This window comes from Perca flavescens, chromosome 19 (assembly GCF_004354835.1).
Source record: "Perca flavescens isolate YP-PL-M2 chromosome 19, PFLA_1.0, whole genome shotgun sequence".
Taxonomy (NCBI): domain Eukaryota; kingdom Metazoa; phylum Chordata; class Actinopteri; order Perciformes; family Percidae; genus Perca; species Perca flavescens.
The window spans coordinates 20,472,694-20,494,773 of NC_041349.1; the positions used below are offsets into that span (position 1 = coordinate 20,472,694).

The 22,080-nt window shown below is 40.3% G+C and overlaps 1 protein-coding gene across 8 annotated transcripts in view; it reads right to left on the reverse strand.

The window, feature by feature from the left end:
- The window catches only part of LOC114546160 (ATP-binding cassette sub-family A member 1), a 206,636-nt gene that overhangs the window by 16,187 nt on the left and 168,369 nt on the right, over positions 1-22,080 (reverse strand). For all 8 annotated transcript variants that reach the window (XM_028564839.1, XM_028564840.1, XM_028564843.1 and 5 more), the window contains 9 exons: positions 17,427-17,550; positions 16,064-16,193; positions 14,775-14,895; positions 9,459-9,521; positions 7,898-8,004; positions 5,734-5,875; positions 4,556-4,690; positions 2,660-2,763; positions 1,174-1,266 (listed from right to left, as the gene is read on the reverse strand). In XM_028564839.1, coding sequence (XP_028420640.1) covers positions 1,174-1,266; positions 2,660-2,763; positions 4,556-4,690; positions 5,734-5,875; positions 7,898-8,004; positions 9,459-9,521; positions 14,775-14,895; positions 16,064-16,193; positions 17,427-17,550 — 1,019 coding nt within the window. The remainder of the gene's footprint in view (positions 1-1,173; positions 1,267-2,659; positions 2,764-4,555; positions 4,691-5,733; positions 5,876-7,897; positions 8,005-9,458; positions 9,522-14,774; positions 14,896-16,063; positions 16,194-17,426; positions 17,551-22,080) is intronic.

The following is a 22,080-nucleotide window of genomic DNA, read 5'->3' on the forward strand; positions in this document are numbered from 1 at the left end:
AATTAGTAAAATGCGCCTAGGCTTATGCACAGCGCGCGCACACTATGCTTATCACACACACACACACACACACACACACACACACACACACACACACACACACACACACACACACACACACACACACACACACACACACACACACACACACACACACACACACACACACACACACACACACACACACAGGGAAGCGCAGCAGCATACAAACATGCAAAAGATTACAAATCCGCCATCATAATAGCAATGCGCCAAGGTACAAACGAGCCTGGCTTTTAAAGGGAATGGGAGAAGACACTGATTGGTTTATTGCATGTTACGCCCAAAATACACCTATGAATCAATGAAGATACTAAGTACAACCCTTTTGAACCATGCGCCCGGCGCACGCACCCTTTTTTCCACCGTCAAACTAGCAAAAGTGGATTTGGACATGCCCTAAAAGCACATGCGCCATGTGCTTCACACTCTGCGCTTAGATCGTTAAAATAGGGCCCTATATCTGTTTTCTTGCTAAGGGTGAGATGAGAACATTGATGCCATTACGATGTGCACTAAATATGAAGCTAAAGCAAGCAGCTGATTAACATAGCTTTGCATGAACACTGGAAAGTAAGTAAAGTTTATTTATAGAGTGCTTTTCACAGCCTCGAAATAGAGCAAAGCAGCTAGCTTGCCTCTGTCATCACCTATCAGCACCTCTAAAGCACTTAGATGAACACATTATACCTTGTGTGTTTTATCCATACAAAACAAAAGTGTAAAAACATGCCAGGCTAGCTGTTTCCCCGTTTCCAGTTAGCTAAGCTAACTGGCGTCTGCTGTAGCCTCTTGGCAATAAAGAGAATGCCAAAGGTTCCACTAAAACTGCAAACTTTTTGATAAATTATCTTCCTCTTTGTGTATCTCCCATAGTCTCTCTTAGCTTCAGCAACACATGATAAAAGAGGTAAATGCATTCTTTCCCTTTTCTTTCTTGAAAAACCTGTATCATTTTCTTATTGCCAATACACAGGGTCTTATGTTATTTATATATACAGTATAAATAACAGAACACCTCAGTGGGAGACAGAGATTTCTTTCATCTCAATCCAAGGAGCTTCAAAGATATATATATATTTTTTTATTCTGCTCATGGTGTAACGAACACAGTTGTAAAAGAAGGACACTTACCGGCTCTTCAGATGCTGAATGCTCCCGAGGCACTTGAAGCGACCGTTGACCATGATGGCCATGCGCGTGCACAGTGCTTCACACTCCTCCATACTATCGAAACAAACAAGGGGAGGGGAGGGGGTTTCAAAAATAAGAAGCAGCAATAATACCAGGGTCTCTTACTAGTCTGGCTCAACGGATGTTCATAGCTGGGATAAAGCCTGATATGCCGTGTGATGTCCATCCCCTCTAGCTATCTCTGCTATCGGGGCTTAACGCCGCCCAGGATGGTTGCTATTGTTTTAAAGAATTACAAACAAGCCAGAGCGCTACCCCAGAATAGATAGGTGGTGTAGCCAGACCATACTCCATCACCGATACAGCGCTGCAGAGATGCAAGACTACATCCTCACCAGATAAAAGACAATGACATCTTAAAGCAGGTCTTTTTAGTATAATGATTTTTGTAACATCTGGCCTCATTCAAATGCTAACATATTCTGTATGCAAGGCTAAACCATTTATCACAGATGTTTTTTTTGTTTTTTTTATAAAGGGTAGAACTCAATTTTAGACTGTGCCAAGTCACATTATTTTGCTGTGGGAGATCTCTACTTATTTACAGAGCATTTTTACTTGTCTACTTTGACACCTTAAATGGACGACAAATTTGGTAATTAGAGAGAGAGGAAGGGACCATCTGTAGTTCTTATTTTCTCATTTTTTTCTCTTTCGGCGTTGGGCTGGAGCAGGATTATGACTTTGTAAAACCTGGTGAATCTGCCACTTAACAAAACACAACCACCTGGTCATGCCATGGACGATTGGATGCAGCTTAGCCACACTGCCTTGGACAACAACAAATGCTTTTATTTCTCAATGAAGGGAAAACATGTAATGAGGTTAATATATTCCAAATGAGACAACAGCACATATTATTCACATGCAGTGCCAGGGGCACAAATGATTCAAAAACCCAAGCAATTTGGGAAATGGTAAAATGAATAGCCATGCTAGAGCCAATTGTTAAATCTTCCATATCGACTTGGGCCATCAAGTTTGAGGTTTCGGAAGAAATTAGGCATTTCATATTTTTCTACTCACTCCAAACCATGCCCCAACAGGCCAACACTACAGAAGAAAAAGTTGGGACTAACTTTGCTCCAGGAAGTCTTGGATAATGAAAAGACTCCAGCACTGATATTGACAGTTTCCCTTTTCATGGAGGATAAAAAAGCACCAGTCAGTCAATATGCCCTCATGCATGAAAGCTTTATAGCAGCCAGTTTGTTTCTGGCAGCCAATATTAACTGCCACGCAGGAAACAATACATTACAACTAAAGTGTACCTCTAACCAATTATAGCTAAAATATTTTCTGCTCATTTCATGGTTTGGTTGCTCTGCTATCCCTGGTGAAGAGTCCAACTATTTTGACATTCATCTTATCGGGTGAAGCGTGAATCCATTATCCAAAAATCAATAGATAAAGAGTGATGTTGCACCTGTGTGATGTGAGGATGACTGAGCGTCCCTCTTTGATGACACTCAGGATGCAGTCCCACAGGAAGCGCCGGGCTTTGGGGTCCATCCCAGTGGTTGGCTCATCCTGCCAATAAATGTCATCTCTTTAAAACATTTCCATTGTATTCTCCCTCAGCACATAATTTAAGAAAGTAGGATGTCATAATATACAATTTAGAGCAACAATTTACTTTAAACAGATAACTTAATGATATATGTGTTTAAATAGACATACAGATGAGTTACAAATAAAAGGAAACACCTGAATACCAGTAGATGAGTGGAGAAACATAAGGAGCAGCAATAAGCCACATAAAGCAGTTATTACATCTCAACCCAACTTACCAATTATGGATTTTTGGACAGACGTGTAAGACGGCGCTCTCTAACACCATCAACAAAAACATATAAAAGGAACATTTTTTGAATAATGGTGTTCCAATCTGTCCAGTAAAGGCCCAGAGACTTGTCCAATGTAAGCCAAGGTGCATTGAATCTGTTTTTGGCAGCTCGTGCTCACCAAACTCTTTATTAAGACACTTGTTTGGTCACCCTTATGTGTGTGTTTACATACTGTACACATGTGGGAGAGATAGAAGTGTAAGGAGACATATTAAACATACCTAGGTAAAGACTGGGTGAAATCTGAGTAAACCCGCATGTACACATAATGTAGACACATACTGTAGCACTCTCCAACATAGCACAACACACACAGAATCTCAGTGACTTGCTGTTTCTTTTTCCTCAGGGCTAGTCTGTTTGTGCATGATTAGAGAGTGACAGTACTCAGTCCATTGGCTGGTTTCGTTCCAGGGCTGGTTCTCTCTCACTAGCAGAATCCTACAAATCCCATGGGGTATTTCCATCACTGTGCCCAATGTGTCCCTGCGCAACTCCCTGGGCTAGCACACAAAAGTGAAACTGACACAGACAACCCATTATCCCACTGCCTCAAAGTAAAGGCTAGCCTGGCTCAGGTGCGTAAATAAGGAGGTTTGGAATAGTGCAGCTCGATAGGCTAAGCAGCACTGAGCCATTACCTGACTCAAATTATTCTTAGCAGCATAATCCCATGGGTTGCTTTAAATCATGCAAAGTAATGCATTTATAACAGTTTACAGGCAGTAAATCAAACCTATTAGGTTGCATATTTTATGACATTTGTAGGTATGAACTGACATGTAAATCTATTTATATAATATTACTGTATATTACTGCTTTTTTAGACCATGTGATGTGGTGGCTGGGACATGGAATAACAAGTTAAATTTGCAATAATCTTAATGTCAATCCATATTTTGGTGAGCCCCCACAGGGAGCCCCCAGAGTGATTTAAGGTCATTAAAGTTTGTCCCTCATAATAACACGGACACAACTTCCTAATGCACATTAAAGCCGCTTAATTGAAAGCATGCGATGCAGTGCATTCTGAGTCATGCCTTCATTAATCTTCCATCAGTGAGAAAATGCTTTTGCCCTCAGTTTTAAGTCCTGATGAATAGGAATTTAATACGTGCAAATACAGTTGTGTGTGCTCAACGTTTTCCAAAAGGAATTGGTTCTTTCTTGAAAAAACATGAATTTAAACATGACCAGTGAGTCACTCCTGAAAAATACACCCTTCTCTTATTCAGTGAGGATTTTCCAGACTGATCCAAAACCTGTTTTTCTACTAACTTGTGAAAGCGTGAGTTATCCCATCTTCTTACTACAGTCAAGTCTCTGTGTGCTTGTTAAGAGAAAAAGAACTGATCTGCTGTAATCCATCTGCACAGCATCAATATTGATTTAAAGTATTACACTCTTAAGTCTTAATAAAACAGCAGCGTATCACATTTCACCATGTACATTACATCAATAAGGATGTATCTCACCAGGAAAATCACTGGAGGACAACCGATCAGGGCCATCGCTGTAGAAAGTTTGCGTTTGTTCCCACCGCTGTAGGTTCCTGCTGACTTGTTGGAATATTTGACCAGGCCCAATTTTTGGATCCCCCACTCGGCCACCTTTTGAATAGAGAAATATAAGTGACCAAACAATTATAGTCAGTCAAGAAGAATGTTCACAAAAACCTCATCAGATTTTCCATGATGGATGATATTTTGACTTGGCTCTCCAATGTATTTAAGCTATGTGATTTTTAGGACAAGGCATGACAGCTGGCATCACTGTAAGACCTTAATAACAGGCTGCTAAGATACTTTTCTCCTTGCTGTTTTAATAACGTCTCGTCAAACACCAGCAATCAGGAACATCGCCAAAGTGCACCATATTGCCAGGTCTCAAAGGATATGTTTAAGTATCACAATAACATGCAGGCTGTGGCACCTGCATTTAACTTCCAGTACATTTCTTGAACATACTGTACATGAGGACATTTCGGTTTACCGATTATGCAAATATGACTACACGAGGGCTCAATTTGGATCGAGAATTGTCACCAAAAAAAGACACAATGGGCCACAGCAAAATTAAGAGTTATGCTAGCAGCGCGGAACAGGGTCCCTTCACACTGTAGCTAAAAGATCAAAGCCCTGGCGCCAGGTCCGAGGCCTATGGTCGCTGCCAGCCTCTTCCTCTTTTGATCTTCTTGTTGTAGAAGCAGGCGGTGCGAGAGGAGTGCGGGGAGGCTGCATAGGGCCGGCCACACCACTGGGCATGGTGAATAATGTAGAGCCATAACCCGCAGCTGCTGCTTTTCCACCACCGGCCATTTTTCATTATGTATGGCTTCTCCCATTGAGGTTATCTATCACTTTGACATGTACCTCAGCTTGCCCTACATGCATTCCACTTGAAGTATTTTGATGGTAAAAATACAAATAAAACATTCTGAGAGCAAATAAACATGCCTTGGAGTAGTCCAACATTTCAGTTTCTTCATATTTTTTTTTTAATACCCCAATTACGAGAGGTTGACAACTAATCTACATTTAAGCTATTTATGTTAAAGATCTAGTGCTTCACAACATCACTCATGAGTAAAACAAGTTAACCCAGTTTTAAAATGCACAAGGACAAAAAAAGTATGGAAGGATATAACGGTTACCATGGTGATCTCTTTTTCTGGTACCCCTCGTAACCTGGCGTAAAACTCCAGATGCTCTCGACCAGTCAGCAGCTCATTAATAGCATCAAACTGGGGACAATAGCCCAGGTTCTGGTGCACGTCCCTCATTTCTGTTCTTATGCTGGGAAAGAGAACATATTAGAGATTAGAGATTTGACAATGGAGGTCATTAATTATTGAGATCACAGATTTAAAGGTAATGCCTTAGCAAGACAGAGTTTTTATATCAAACATACAATGAGAACAGTTAGAAGGCCAAGAAGCACACACACCATTTATGTTGCCTATTGTATTTTAAAGAGAAATGAGATTGAAACTGATTTGTTTGGAAGGATTCATTACATTTTCCCCAATACCTCGGAGCGGAGTGTGTCAAGGTCTGCGTTTCTCTTTGAAACTCTTCCAAACATATATAGAGCAGCAGAGTGGTTCATCTCACATTCTGTACTCGTGGTCTTGAGTGTCCCCAAAACGAAAACGCAAACAAACTAACAAAAAAAAAAATGTTTTGCAGTTCCAGGCATACCATTATGCACCCACTAGAGGCAAGTAAAACCATGGCAGCAGCAGTTCTGGATACAGACGTGCCCTTTTTGCAGTCAACAATATGAATACCTTCACACCCTGCAGGCGACAAATGTTACAGCGGATTTTCTTTCTTCTTTTTACAGCTGCCTCATTTAAAAAAAAGAAATAATATTGGACCAATTTTTTCCCTCCAATGTTATTTTCCAGGAGTGATTTGCTGTGTCAAGAGGCTACTGGATCTCAACAAGGCCATAGTGAACTGAAATCTTTACTGATTTAATATTATGTTTTGTTTTAGCTTTGATAAAGGTTCAATATAACAAAAGGTGGTATAGCTGGTTCAGGTTGTCCCGGTCTCACCAAAGCTTTTTAAGTGGCTCCACCTTTTTAGATTGTTAGCACCAGCTGGTGGGCAAGGGGATGGCTCCTGCTCCCCTTTGTTTTTTGTACTTATGTATGTACAGTATACTTTGTATGTTTATGCCACCTTGTGAGGATAGCGTGAAAAATGAATTGGTTGGTCAAAAAGTTGGTCAAAAATCAAACACAATCCCAACCCACGTAGTCCACTGCTACTGTTAGTTTGTTAAAGAGACCGCCAATTAGCCACTACTGGCTGTTAGCAGACAGTATCCACCAGGCAGCTCAGATGCCAAATACAGGTATGAACAGCTATTCCCTGTGAGCACATAATCACAGATAAGAGAAGACAGTCAGGATAGCAAGAACTTCCATTGAAGAGATGCTGCTTCCCCTCTTCTGCCGATCATTTTTCTTGCCAATGCACAGAAAGCGTGATGAGCTGAAAACAGAAGAGTCGGTGTACTCACATCTGTTTTTCTCTCTTCTACATCGTTTTTGTTTCCCCTAAAGGTCTCTGGGATTGTTCTTTGATCTCCGTTACCCACATTAATCAACATTAACACTGTTGTGTTAGGCATTGCTCTATTCAGCTCTCTTTCTTTGTTGAACACAAAGTCAATTACTAGATGTAGAAATGAATCACTATAGCAACCATTGTGACGCAAAACCAACCGTAGCTTACACACAACCATGCTCGGATGTGCTTCCTCAGAGATGCATGCCAAGGCAAAGAAACGCAGTTGTTTGTTCCTAAAAATAAGGAAGAGCAAGCCTACCTATGCTCATGTGCCAGAGTGTCATATTACTGGTGTCAAGGTATTTTTTTTTTGGCATGTAAAAAGATTTCTTATGACTGATTCTTTTAAGGCAGAGACAAAAAAAAACAGCAAGGTACAGGGCGAGGATGTGAAAAGGAATGAGATATGTGCAAGAGGCAGAAAGAAAGCGAGAGCAGAGTTTTCAGCATTACTGAGAATATCACAGTAAGGAGACATGAGAGAACCAAAGTTGAAAAGGCAGATATGGCAGAATGTATAAGAGACATCAAAACTACCTAGCCAAGAAAAAAAACAAAGCGTGAGAGTGAGAGAGAGAAATAGAAAGCTGAGTTACACAGAACAAGAGAAGCAGAGAAAGGGTGTGAGCTATAAAAAAAAAAAAAACACCTCAGCTCGATCCCCATATGAGCAGCCATCTTGGGTGGCTAATTATGATGACTTACTTGGTGCACTAGTGGGAGTTAGAGGCTCACCTGTATCCATTTAGGAAGGCCTCTCCACCGGAGACTGGGATGTCTCCTGTCAGCATCTTGAACGTGGTGGTTTTCCCAGCCCCGTTGATTCCAAGCAAGCCGAAACACTGAGGGAGACAATGGGGAGGCTCCATTAGGTAAAGTGGGTTTTGTAGAAACCTCATTGGGAAACAGACAGCAGACAGTGGTGATGCATGGCATTTCAAATATTCTGTATGTAGATGAGTTGTCTTTTGAATAAACACTTTCCATTAACCCCTTTAATGAAGTTTATCTACAGACTCTCTAAATATTTGTTCACCACATACAGTATAATTGAAACTACAATTTATAGAGTATGCATGACTGGTTCAGTTCAGTGTTTAGCAAAATAACAAATTGATGTATTTCTGTACACAAACAAAACAACAGACTCTAAATCAACATGCCAGGCACACAGGAACAAATACTGTAAACACCTGACCATTCCCGACTGCATTTCTTCCTGCCTCTGTACATTTCTACAACAAACACTATCCTCTCTTTCTTTGTCTAATCTCCCTGATGCTGCTGATCTTACTTCCCTCTGGAGGGAATGCGGCAGGAAGTTTTCTCTGCGGAGCCCCGCGGTCACGTGACCGGCCTTAGGTGCTCTGGCTGTGGCATAAATATTTGATTTCTGTCACTCATTGATCCCTGCTTGTTTGTGACCTGTGCTTGTGAATGCATAGAAGAGTGCTAAGCTTGATGTAAATAATGCATGGAAATGCAGTGTGTGATCAGTCGAGCCCTGTGAATCATAATATTCCACTGGCATTTACATTGGGCTTTGAGTAAACAGTGGCAGGGAGGATGGATACCACCGGAAAGCCCATCGAGCACGACTGCCTGTCAGCATTTGAGATTATGTTTAAAACAAGCTTCCAGCGCTACAGTGTGTGTGACCGTAAGTGTGTGTATGGTGGTGTATAACGTGTTATAATGAGTCATACATTTAACACAAAGGTTCCTGAGTCAAAAACTCTATAAAAGTTTACTTTGTTGTATTTGGTTGATGTAGTTTCCAACTGCTAATTTGGCAGTGTACTGAACTAAACATCACTGGGTCTCACAGACCCCGTTGCTCTAGCAATGATCTTCTACTAGCCTGCTTGTGTGTTTTTAGCACACACATGCTTGGCAGTAGCATTATGGTGAAAAACAAGCCCGATAAGGAGATTAGTGTTCCTCCCAACGCCTTCTGTGAGCAGCATTTGGAAGCCAAACACCAATTCAAATCTTCGAGAAATAACTAGAAACTGTAAATCAAAGCCCACAAAGACAATTTCTGCTCATTGCTCCCTGCTCTCATGTGTCAATATTTTGTAAATATCATCATTATTATTCCATAATTTAGTCATATCCATTGCTTTTGTTCACAGGCAACAGCGAATGAAATAATTTCTCACACAAGGGTGTTGCTGGTAAATTTAAAAAAAGTGATGAAATGTGTAAATGTAAGAAAGTCGTCTAACATGGACAAAAGCGACACACACTATAGGATTGTAGAGGTGTTTGTTTGATTCAGCAGCATTTGGCTCACCTCTGCAGCAGGTACTCCCACACATAGTCTGTCCACGGCAGGGGTGCTCTTCCGAGAGTAGACCTGCAGGGAGCAGACAGTAAAATGAATCAACCAGCCAGCCAGAGAAAGAGAGAGAAAGAGGGTGAGGAGGCTGTAGGCAGGGAAGGGTGGGGAGCAGACAGTGAGGAAGATAACACACAGGATAGCATGACAAAATATGGAGCGATAGGCCAGAGCAGCGGGGAAGAGTAGAGATGGAAGAAGCAGGTGGAAAAAGAAGGAGGGAGAGAGACAGAGAAAGTGAAGGAAAAGAAATTATCAAGAAGAGATAATTTGCTACATTTAGAGCCAGCCAGATGGTAAAAGGTAGTAAAAAAAAGTTAGACACTTGCACAGGGGGGAGAAGTATTTGTGACTGCAGTGACAATATTCATGAGGAAATCTGTCTCCACTTCGAGTGCCACTTCAGTACCTTCAATAACCTTCAACACACTCAAAAGTCACCCAATATTCTATGTATGGACACCAGCTTTACAGCAGCTGCATTTAGTGGTGTCAATATACAGAGACGACTCTAGTGCAAAAGCATGCTGTCCTTATTTTGAAAAAGTACTTTCTATTAAATGTAAAAATCTATAGCCACAGCAGGGAGTGTAAGAACGTGATGCTCATTCAACTTAAACAGCTGCCTGCGGCTGCTGGAAATGACACCAATAAGAGCGGTAAGACGGATTCAAAACATTCACGGGCAGTAAAACCCAAAACAATGAATTGAAAGAAGCTAAAACACTCTGGAGGTCAGAGGGGAACTGAACTGACCCCTTTCACATTGCTCCAATTATTTATATAAAAACATAGACTGACAGACCATTGGACGAGCCAACATTGTCATCCCTAAAACTCCTACCATTGATAAAAAAGAAAACTAGACCACATGAGATGCAGAATCCCATCTCTCAGGACAAAGAAGATTTGAGTCAGTATCCCACTAAGATCATGTAGGGACAGTGGAAAATGAGAAGGTGGTTGATGTTTTTCCCACATCTCACTTGAAAACTTTCTATGCTGCACTCACATTCTCCCCCGCTGACCGGTCTCATCCATGCACATTTTGCATCCAAGTCTGCATCATCTGAAAATCTCACCAGAGGAGGTAAAGAAGCTCCCACTTGAAGTGAACACAATTTTTTAAAATTGAAAAAAAATAAATAAAAAATACTGCAGGCGAACATTCAACAAAATGAGGTATTTAGTGCACGAGGTGTTTTTACACATCCAAGACTATGTTAGGGTTTGATATGTTTTCAAAGTGGTTTGAAAGCAGCGTCGTCTTGCTCGAGCACCAAAAGACGAGGCAAGGCCTTTGTTGTTGTTGCTGAATGTGACAGTTAAGACATTTAAAATTCTAAATCAAGGACAGCACTGTCCCCCTTTGAGTTATGAAAGAGTGACTACAGTTGCCTGTTTTTTTTTGAGGGGGGGTTTAAAAGTTGAAAACATAGTTTTCGATGAGTGCTGTGTGTTTAAATGCCTGTACAGTATATAAGTGTCAGAGACTTTCACAGTGAATGTTCCTTAAAACAGAAAAGTGACAGCATTCGTTTCTCAGTGTGAAGGATACATTTCCTGTATAGAATCCCTAAACCAAAAATCCAACATTAAAAAGACTCAGCTGTCCCAGCCGCATTCAGAATGCTACCAGGCAAATGTAAATTTAGAACTGCCACTTCAAGCCTGACAAACAATGGAATTGCATTTATGACACAGTTGGCACATCAAAAGCACTTGATTAAAGCAGAGTTGCGTAGATCCATCATTCTTTCAGTGGCATCTGGCAGCTGCACTCCGTGCTTATTAACCTGGATCACACATACTACTTTTTAGTGATAGTTTGCAGTGCTAAAGTCACATCAAAGCAGCAGATACATGTATGGAGGAAGGCAATTAAAGGATAATTCCCCTCCGACTCGCGCACCACAGCAGCTGTCATGATAAGCAGGCAGACGTCTAATCAGATGAGACAGTTGAGCGAATGTGATGGCGGCAGTTGTACAAACCTAAAATATAGATTTAGGTTAGAAAATCACAAGCTTCAGCTCCATGACACTGACACTGCTTTATCTAAAAAGAATGGTCCAATCATTCTACAAATGGCTCATAGCAGTATGAGGTGCTATCCTGAGGTATCCTAAAAGCATCAGTTCCTAACCTTTTTTGTCTGATGTAGCCTTACAGCCATATCCCATTAGCTCAAGAAGCCCTTTTTCATCACCACCCATCATGATCCAAACTTTTTTTGGTTGGTTAATGTTTTAAAGTGAATGCAATTTAACACAGGTAATTGTATTAAAGTGGATATTGTTATATTTGTTTTTACACAAAACAAAGTGATACTTGAATTGTCTCACTGTTTCACAAGTTCCACATGGAGTGGCAGAGGTTGGATCTTTTAACCATTTATCCATTCCTTAAGTATTTATTCTAACTGCTCTGTTCACTTGCTAACTAGTTTTAACACGCTCCTAATTAAATGACATTGTCTTGAGTTGTTACTATTGACTCAGATTGGGGGTGGAACCTGTGCAGTCAGCACATCGACTGTAGTACTTCACACCAATTTGTAATCCTGGGTTTCTTTTCCACAAACATACAAATATATAGATATTTTTTAATCTTTCACAAAATAACACAGTTTCTACAATTTAAAATTAACTAAGCCACCCACAATCCCTCCAAAAACACCTGTCAAATGCAGAAGAAACCCCTGACTGTTTCATTTATAAAATTCTGGGTAAGGGAATTAAACGAAAGAATAGAAGATAATACAAATCCCAAAAAAAGAAAAAATGAGTGCTGAAAAAAAATATAATTTCTGGAAAAAACTGAATAAAATACATAAAAAAGAAGAAAGAAAGCCAAGGTCAGAAACCACTCAAAGCAAGTCAAACGAGTCTTATTTTACCCACTTATATCCCCAGAGTACATATCAGAGTACAGAGTACACATGGACATACTTGTTTAGTATGCCAAGGTGCCACTCATCACTTATTACTCTCCTAAATTCAAACAGCTGTCACAAGGTTCTTTAAAACTTTCTCTGTCAACTTAGTGAGTGACTGGAAGGTTAAACTGACAGCACTGGGCCTGGAAAATACTCACAGATGGACACACTTCGATTACGGTCTCCATCGATTACAGTGCCGACACTAATGCAGCAGCTAAATGGAGGCTAGCAGGTGGGGCACATAGCAAAATGCTCCTGTTTAGAGCAGCAGGAAAAGGAAAGGGAGGAGCAGGAATCCGACATATGATTGATGGCCTGTCAATCGCTTCGGAGGCATTCTTAGATTTATGACAGGGTTCAGCTTGTGGCGCATGGCCACCGAAGCCATGCGCTCATTGATCAATTTGTTATCTACACCTCAAATGGATGGGGCACAGCTGTGGTGCGATTCAATGAGGGCACTGCAGGAAGAATCCTGATGCCTTCTGCCACTGCACTGCTGTTTTTGTGTGGTGACGGGCCACTGTTTCTCATCTCAGAGAAATATTGTCAGCCATCAAGGTGTGTATGAACAATGGCTTGTCGTCAACAGCAGACCAGCTCAATCAAATCTAATATCTTCACATTTTGGCACTGTTTTAAAGCTGTATTTAGAGTAGAGATGAAGTGTTTTCACAAGTTTACAGTTAACAAGTTTTAGCTGAAAAATGAAAATTCCTCTCCACACCTTTCACCTTGTGAGATGATTTGTAAGACATTACCCATCCAACTGTTTTACCCAGCGCTTGTTCAGTAATTACCCTATGGAGTGTGGCGCCCGTCTGTGTCCGTGAGCAATGGGTGAAAGATTAAGAATAGTGAGACTGCAAAGACTGAGGGAGTAAAGGAGTGAACAAGGGTGGTAAGAAGCAATAGGCTGTTAGATCGTCCAGCTGTCGGCACTGGCGCTGCAAAGCAGGTTGCTGTGGTGACACTTCCTACTGCCACGCCGTCCGCAGGGAGGGAACATCTGCCGATGGATGAACCGTAATCTCGGCGGTGTTGAGGCACGCACCGTCACAGCACGCTCGAGTTCACCTACTGCATGGGGGGGAAGGGCCGGAGCTGCATAGGAGCGCAGACCTTTACGCCCCTAAAATGCAACTATTTGGTTCTCATGCCCACTTATGATGTTTGTGAATGTTTACAGCTGCTCACTCACAACCTGTCTTTCCCATTTGCCTTGCAAACTGAATAATGCAGGTGCAAGTGGAAGAAAAAGAACTTCAAAAACTCCTCCCACCCACTCACACACATCCACAGATAAAGTGGATTACTGCCATTTAAAAAGTGTCTAAGTTCTAAATAGAAAATATTAAGATTAGGCCTGATCAACTGTGTTGTATGTCTTTACTTTTTTCTTCAAAGTTCAAAGTTACTTGTCCTGCTCATAAAATATGTGCAGTGAAATGCAAAGTGGTACCCTGACAAGCCAGACCCACATCAAGATGTTGGGTCTGGGAACTCCCCATTGACAGGGCCCAATCCGAGGGGCGGGAAAAACGGTTGTCTTTCAAATTCCCTCTGCACGCAATAGGCTAGTTGATAGATTAAACTTTTGCCGTATCGGGTCGGCAAAACTCCGAACACATCTTTTTTTTAAAATGATTTCAGTGCCGTTCTTCGTTCTTTTCTCAAAGAAAAGCTTAACTTCCAGAAGACTGCTGTTCCCAGCAGCAGCAGCAGCCATAAGCCGCCCACCGACTCTATACACGATGTGATTGGCCTGACCAGAGTTTTTCCAGCTCGCAAGTCAACAGAGAGTGTCTAGACCCCCCTGGCTGCAAAATAAATTTGCTGCCGCTAAGGTGCGTCTAGATTCCTAGGCTAGCAAAGTGGCATACTGAGCAAAGAATGGCTAGCGTGTGATACAGACTAATAATTAGTATACGAGTAAAAATAAGAATAAAAATAATAAAGGCTAGAGCAGTAAGAGACAGACAAAAAGGTGTGTGTGTATGTGTGCTGTGGAAGTTTCTGGTATATGAAAATGCAAAATGTACATTTATCACAACACTTTGATGCAAATATGAAAATGTGCAGGGCAGAGCTTAAATGACAGAGTTCACCATCCTGCTGGCCTGAGGGAAGAAGCTTTCTGAGTCTATACATTGGACGTTTTCACACAATCAAAAACAATCTCACATTTTCAAAAAGCAAATAAAAACAAATAAAGCAATTAGTCAACCTCTGATAAAAAATAAAAAAATAAATGACTGAATAACAAAGTGGGAATGAACTTCTATCAGAGCAATACTTTAACAAGAGGCAAACGATGCACTGCACAATACCTTAGTGAGATCATAGATCCTCAGAAGGTCGTTCTGGGCCTTGCCTTCATAAATCCGTTCGCGTTCCCGAGCAACATCGACATCCTCTTCCTCTGCAGATAATGGCTTCCCTGAAATAAGCCTGGCAGAGAGAAGTCAAACCGATGTTGGCACAACACTCTTCAGTAAAATTAACATGAACTCACATGACAAATTATCTCGGTCAAAGTTTAAGCTCAGTGAAACAATCTTGGTAATTTTCATAAATAGTAGAAGCCACAGGCATTAGTTTCCATGGCAACCTTGCTTTTGGAGTAAGTAAACACAAAAAATAGTATTTGCCAAACAGATTCACAGTGCCACAGATGTTTTATATAACATTAATATGCCAGTACCAATTTAAATGACGGTGAAGCAATGGTTTATCTGACTGAAACAAATACTGGATGGAAATTAGGGCTGGGCGATATATCGATATTATATCGATATCGTGATATGAGACTACATATCGTCTTAGATTTTGGATATCGTAATATCGTGATATGACATAAGTGTCTTTTCCTGGTTTTAAAAGCTGCATTACAGTGAAGTGAAGTACTTTTCTGAACTTACCAGACTGTTCTAGCTGTTCTATTATTAATGATTATTTATCTAAAATCTAAGTGTGAAGATATTTTGCGAGAGCACCAACTGTCAACTCTAGAATATATCGCCGCAATATCGAGGTATTTGGTCAAGAATATCATGATATCTGATTTTCTCTATATCGCCCAGCCCTATATCAGAAAATATGGGATGTAGAAATAAGCGCTGAAAATGTGTAGAAGAAAAATTTAACAATTTAAAACGTTGGAAAAAACTAAAACAAACCTTATGGAGCTTTGATTTCAAAAAAGGTACTCCCGTTGTTATACAGTATTTATGTTTACATTATATTGTTATTTGAACAGCTGAGCATTTAATCATGACCAAGGTGAAGAAAACGGTTTATTATTTATTCATTTGATTTTGCAACTGTTCACTGAAATAGCCGGTTTCTATGAAACTACATGTGACATGTCATATTTGGCTTTGACTTTGACTGAACATTTGCTCTAACTTTGCGGAAAAAATATCGGGATATATATCGTATATCGATATTTAGCCAAAATATATCGGGGTATGACTTTTGGTCCATATCGCCCAGCCCTAATGGAAATACATAGAATGTGATAGACATAGAATGTGCGAGGAACTTTTTTTGGGCCAATTTTGAGTTACACTTTACTGTAATTAACTATGAAATAACATTTGTTGATAGCCGCTTTTACCTTGGCTTGCAGAAAAATTTATACTGGATGAGGATTGTGATGGCAAACATGACAGCTCCCTGAATGGACATGGCACAGAGGTTCTTTCCCACCATGTCCCAGCTGAGTGGGTCTATGAAACGGTCTTGCCCTGATAAAGAAAAAAAAAAAAAAAAAAGTGCAAAAAACATCATGAAATATCATAATAAACAAAGTCCATAAACACAGAAAGGGTAAGTAATTAAATGCATTATTACTGTGTCATTTCATGTTAATATCCAGCCCTTATCTACAAGCTCAGAGTATGATTTAGCAGAAACATCATAAAAAAAAAATGGAAATAACAGATATATGTATTCTTTCATGGACAGCCAAATATGTCTTTGTGAAAAGTTAGAGGAGAGCTGCAATTTGACAGGTCTTTGAAGTGTTTTTGAGACATATTCATTGGTGAAAGCCAACAGTTTAAAATGCCACTTAGCTTTAAAAAATAAAATGTAAAAAAAACGCTGTCACCTATGTCATGTGAGAAAATCAATGATATCCTGTACTTTTCATGTCGAAGCCTTTTTTGGCAAATGAACACTTTAAGTAAACCGGTGACAGCCCCCCCACTCTAATCATTCTGCTCTCTCTCTTTCCTCCCTCTCTCAGACTCAACAACCCTAGAGCCCGAGGGGGCAGAGTAAGTAGACAAGAAAAACGAAAAGCGCTTTCAGTCTCGTTCTCTGGTAAATAGCCCCTCTCCACACTAGCCCTTTTATGTTCTGATTGCTTTTCTCTTCCTACTCTCCGCCACCGTCGCAAATGATTCCTCAAGCCACTATTTCCTGCTCCATCTCTCTAGAGATAACACCTCTCTTCTGCTTTCATGTGCTTCTTTGTCTCTTGATAGCCTCCTCAACCGGCTCCACCTCTACAGCCCTGTTCCCCTCTTCGCCCTGTCTAAATGTTATTTAAGGGTCTAATACATGGGTAAGGAATGATCAAATCAATATGTAGTCACTTGTATTACGAAACATTATCTCATCAACTTGACACGTTTTTGACCCCCACCCGCCATGTTTGTTGGGGCCCAAGTCTTTATTTTACTTGACATTATTATACCTCACATATGATGTCAAGGCTCTGCTAAAACTTTAATTTATAATTGCAAACGCAGCCAAAACGACCCCAAATCACAGAAATGCGAATTTGCAAGGGACTAATATTATCACACAACCTCAGTGTTTGGCAAAATATGGTAGGTAATTTGCCGTAAAAAAAACAAAATTACAAATTACAGACATGGCAGTTTCGCTAAGATTAAGATCACAGACGACTTCCGTAATTATTACCTTTCTCAAGGATTAGTTATGCTGTCATAGTTGTGGTGGCCACTTACCAAAACTGCTGTACAGGGTGGCTGTTGCCTGGTTCTTGGCCATGTCAATTAGCCCTCTGCCGAGACAGAAATGTGGGAATATCAGCAGCACCTGCTTCACTATGTTGTTGATGCGGGTGATATTCTGTTGGGGAAAATGCACACAATCACACAAACAAGATAGAAATTAGTTGCAAGTTAAAGCTTTGAATATTCAAGCCCTGACTAGAAATTAGCCAGCACAAATCTAATATGTTTACTTGCCGCCTTGAATCAGCAGGGCCAGCGGCGTAAGAGGTTTGGAAGACAGTGCGCAGTGTCCTGACGCAAGCGTGGATAATTAACAAACATCCTGAACTCCATTTGCATGCTGCGCGCTGCTGTGCTGCGGGGCTCTAAATGGCACGCCGACAAAGCACAGAGCATCTGAGTTCATCTGCCTTCTTGATATTGGAATTCAGCATACGTTAGGGAACATACCATGTGATCCATGAGGTAGCACACATACAGTATGCGTAAACACAAAATGATAAGGTGGTGCGCAGGTAAGCAGATGTTCATCCTTAAACTCCGAACTATGGGTAGGAGCACCAAGAGACCAAACAGATACAGCTGACAAAAAAGCTCAAACTGTGAAAACACCTACAGACACTCTCTGTGTGTCTGCCTCTGTTCTTTCTTCTGATACTGTATACAAGAACAAAGAGACAGATACACACAAACACAAAGCCAGAGCACATTGTTTCACAAGGCATACAGAAAAAGCTAGTCTCATCTTGACAGGGCATTTCCTGGCTACAACTTGTCTTTCTCTCTAAAATTGTACTTTCTCTTTATCACTTTCCTCCTCCCTGAGGCCACAATTCAATGGTGGCCTAGTAGAGCACAAAATAAATAGTTAATTAAAATAAGACACAATGGACCGGGCTATAACAAACTCGCTCAAATAAGGAAGGAAGTACAGTAAGGGAGGGAGGAAGGAAAGTCTGAGATAGAAAAGGCACGAGGGAAGAGAAAATATGACTACGCTTGGCACTGCATGGCGTTCAGAAGCAAGTTCATGCATTATGCATTCTGCTTCATTGTAGCATAGTCTTCAAAGCTCTTGCATACAAGCAGGAAGACCATAAATTCATCATTTCTGTTTTTGGGCGAGCCCGAGCATAGAGTACACGGGGCGGGGGTGGCAGTGCATTTTGTAAAAGCTGTGTGCAAGATTTCCAGATGATGGCCATTGTTGATGCAGAATTTATTCATGGGTGCTCTGTGATTTATGAGTTTCACTGAGTAGGCTTTCAATTAGCAGTTGAGGATGAGTGCATGAGGCCTGTCAGCTTTAAAAAAAACAAAAAAAAACACACCAACAATCCAAATGCCAGATTTAAAGATATAAGTAACTTTACTGGATCTTTGTTTACTTTTTAAATGAATAGTTCAACATTTGGGAAAATATGCTCATTTGATTTCTTGCAGAGAGTTAACGGAGAAGATTGATACAGTGGTATGCAAAAGTTTGGGCACCCCTGTACATTTTCATGATTTTCCTTTATAAATCATTGGTTGTCTGGATAAGAAATTTCAGTTAAATATATTATACAGGAGACAAACATAGTGATATTTGAGAAGTGAAATAAAGTTTATATGATTTATGGAAAGTGTGCAAGATTTATTTAAACTAAATTAGGCATATGCATACATTTAGGCACCCTTGTCATTTTATTGATTTCAATACCTTTAGCACTAATTATTAGAACTCAAAATTGTGTGACCCAGTAACCCTTGACCTCCATACACAGGTGAATCCAATCATGAGAAAGGGTATTTGAGGAGGCCAATTGTAAGTATTTCTCCTCTTTGCATCTTCTCTGAAGAGTGGCAACATGGGAGCCTCAAAACAACTCTCAGATGACCTGAAAACAAAGATTGTTCAACATCATGGTTTAGGGGAAGGATACAGAAAGCTGTCTTTGTGAACATTGTGAGGAATTGGAAGACACAGTTCTAGTTAAGGCCCGAAGTGGCAGACCAAGAAAAATCTCAGATAAGCAGAGGCGCAGGATGGTGAGAACAGTCACAGTCAACCCGCAGACCAGCTCCAAAGACTTACAACATCATCTTGCTGCAGATGGTGTCACTGTGCATTGTTCAACTATTCAGCGCACTTTACACAAGGAGATGGTGCATGGACAAGTAATGCGGAAAAAAACTTTTCTCTGCACACGCCACAAACGGTGTCCATTGAGGTATGCTAAAGCACATTTGGACAAGCCAGCTTCATTTTGGAATAAAGTGCTGTGGACTGATGAAACTAAAATAGAGTTCTTTGGGCAAAACAAGGGGCGTTATGCATGGCGGAAAAAGAACACAGCATTCCAAGAAAAACACTTGCCACCTACAGTAAAATGTGGTGGCGGTTCCATCATGCGGTGGGGCTGTGTGGCCAGTGCAGGGACTGGGAATCTTGTTAAAGTTGAGGGTCGCATGGATTCCACTCAATATCAGCAGATTCTGGAGAACAATGTCCAGGAATCAGTGACAAAGTTGAAGTTGCGCCGGGGATGGATCTTTCAACAAGACAACAACCCTAAACACTGCTCAAATTCTACTAAGGAATTCATTTAGAGGAACAAGTACAACGTTCTGGAATGGCCATCTCAGTCCCCGGACCTGAATATTATTGAAAATTTGTGGTGGGATTTAAAGCGGGCTGTCCATGCTCGGAAACCATGAAACCTGACTGAACTGGAGATGTTTTGTAAAGAAGAATGGTCCAAAATACCTTCCGCCAGAATCCAGACTCTAATTGAAAGCTATAGAAAGCGTTTAAAGGCTGTTATTTATGCAAAAGGAGGATGCACAAAATATTTAGTTAATTATTCTTTTGTGGTGCCTAAATTTATGCACATGCATAATTTAGTTTAAATAATTTGTGCACACTTTCCATAAATCATATAAACTTTATTTCACTTCTCAAATATCACTGTGTTTCTCTCCTACATAATATATTTAACTGAAATTTCTTATCCAGACAACCAATGATTTATAAAGGAAAATCATGAAAATTTACAGGGGTGCCCAAACTTTTGCATACCACTGTACCACTACCATGTCAGAGCCAGCAGCCGGTTAGCTTAGTTTAGCATAAAGACTGCAAAAGGGTGGAAACATCTGGCTGGCTTTGTCTAAAGGTAATACAATCCACCAACCAGCACCCCTAAAGTCCACTACTTAATATGTTTTATCTTGTGTTAGTAACTTTCTGGAGTATCTGCCGGGTGCCTAGAAACTGGTCCTGGCCAAGAAATAATCCGGCTGGGAAATACCTTGTCTAAGTTGTCTTTTTTACCCTTCAGTTTTTGTACAGGAAAAAAAGATAATAGTAACTAGTGAGTGGGAGTTATCTTTAGACAGAGCCAGGTTAACGGTTTCCAGTCTTAATGCTATGCTAAGATAATCCGCTACCAGTTCCATATTTAGCAGGCAGACATAAGAGTGGTATTGATCTTCTCATCTTACTCGTATTTCCCAAAATGTTGAACTATTCCTTTAACCTGTCACACTTTGTTTGATCGCTTCTTCCACATGATCTTTGAAGAGAAGGCATGCCCATATCAGATCAGAAAGGTGACAAAGCTACAACTGTACAGTAGCTCCAAATTAAAGCTGAAGAGCTACAGTATGCGGATATCTTGAATGCCAAATCCCTTTGGCTCAACCCAATCTTGGATAGTCTAAAATAAACATTTATGCAGCAAAACAATAAAAACCAATCAGTTTTATGTGGGAAAAAGACATCATACGAGTGCTTCTATGTCATAACGAAGAAAGCAATCAACATACAGTATTGTTCAAGATCAAAAGTAAGCACATGCATATAGTGAGATGATTTTCTTTGCATGAGTAGGTAGTCACTGGCCTAGTTTTTCTAGGGCAGATAGAGCGTGATGAAAAGGCCTTATAGATCATAATGTCAAATCAAACTTGATGTTCGCCAATGTCTCCAACAATAATTCATCACTCATTTTAATCTATATTTACAAGTTTGCTTTAAGATAAAGGATAAAAAGACTGCAATCACAATTCATAGCTAAGAATGAAATAAGGGAGAGCATTTAAAAAAATTTATTCCATTCATCAAATCAGAATAATTTGTTTCAGATCATGCAATTTATTATGTCCAATTATTATAACAGCTCATACTAAGGGGAGCTGAGATGTGTTTAGGAACATTAATTTACAGCTCCAATAACAGTTTTAATTGTATTTATAGAACCAGTTTATTAGGTTGACTTTGCCCTGATGTGTTTGCCATTACAGTAAGCTAGCTAGATTAAAAGAAATGATTTTGGAAACAAGAGCAGATGAATTTATACCGCAAGATGACATTAACCCATATGTAAATGTATATATACACACACACACACACACACACACACACACACACACACACACACACACACACACACGGATTTGTTGAATGAGATAAAGAAAGCTGAATAAACAAACAGCTATGACCTTGGCTGAATGCTGCCCATCTATCTAGCAAAGGAATGTGAAGAAAGAGACCTAATTTGAGATCAATACATGAAATCACACATCTCCTCCTGACTGGGTCTTCATTAAGAAGGTCTAAGAGGCTCTTAGTCGGAGATGATGAAATGCTGGACAATTTTCC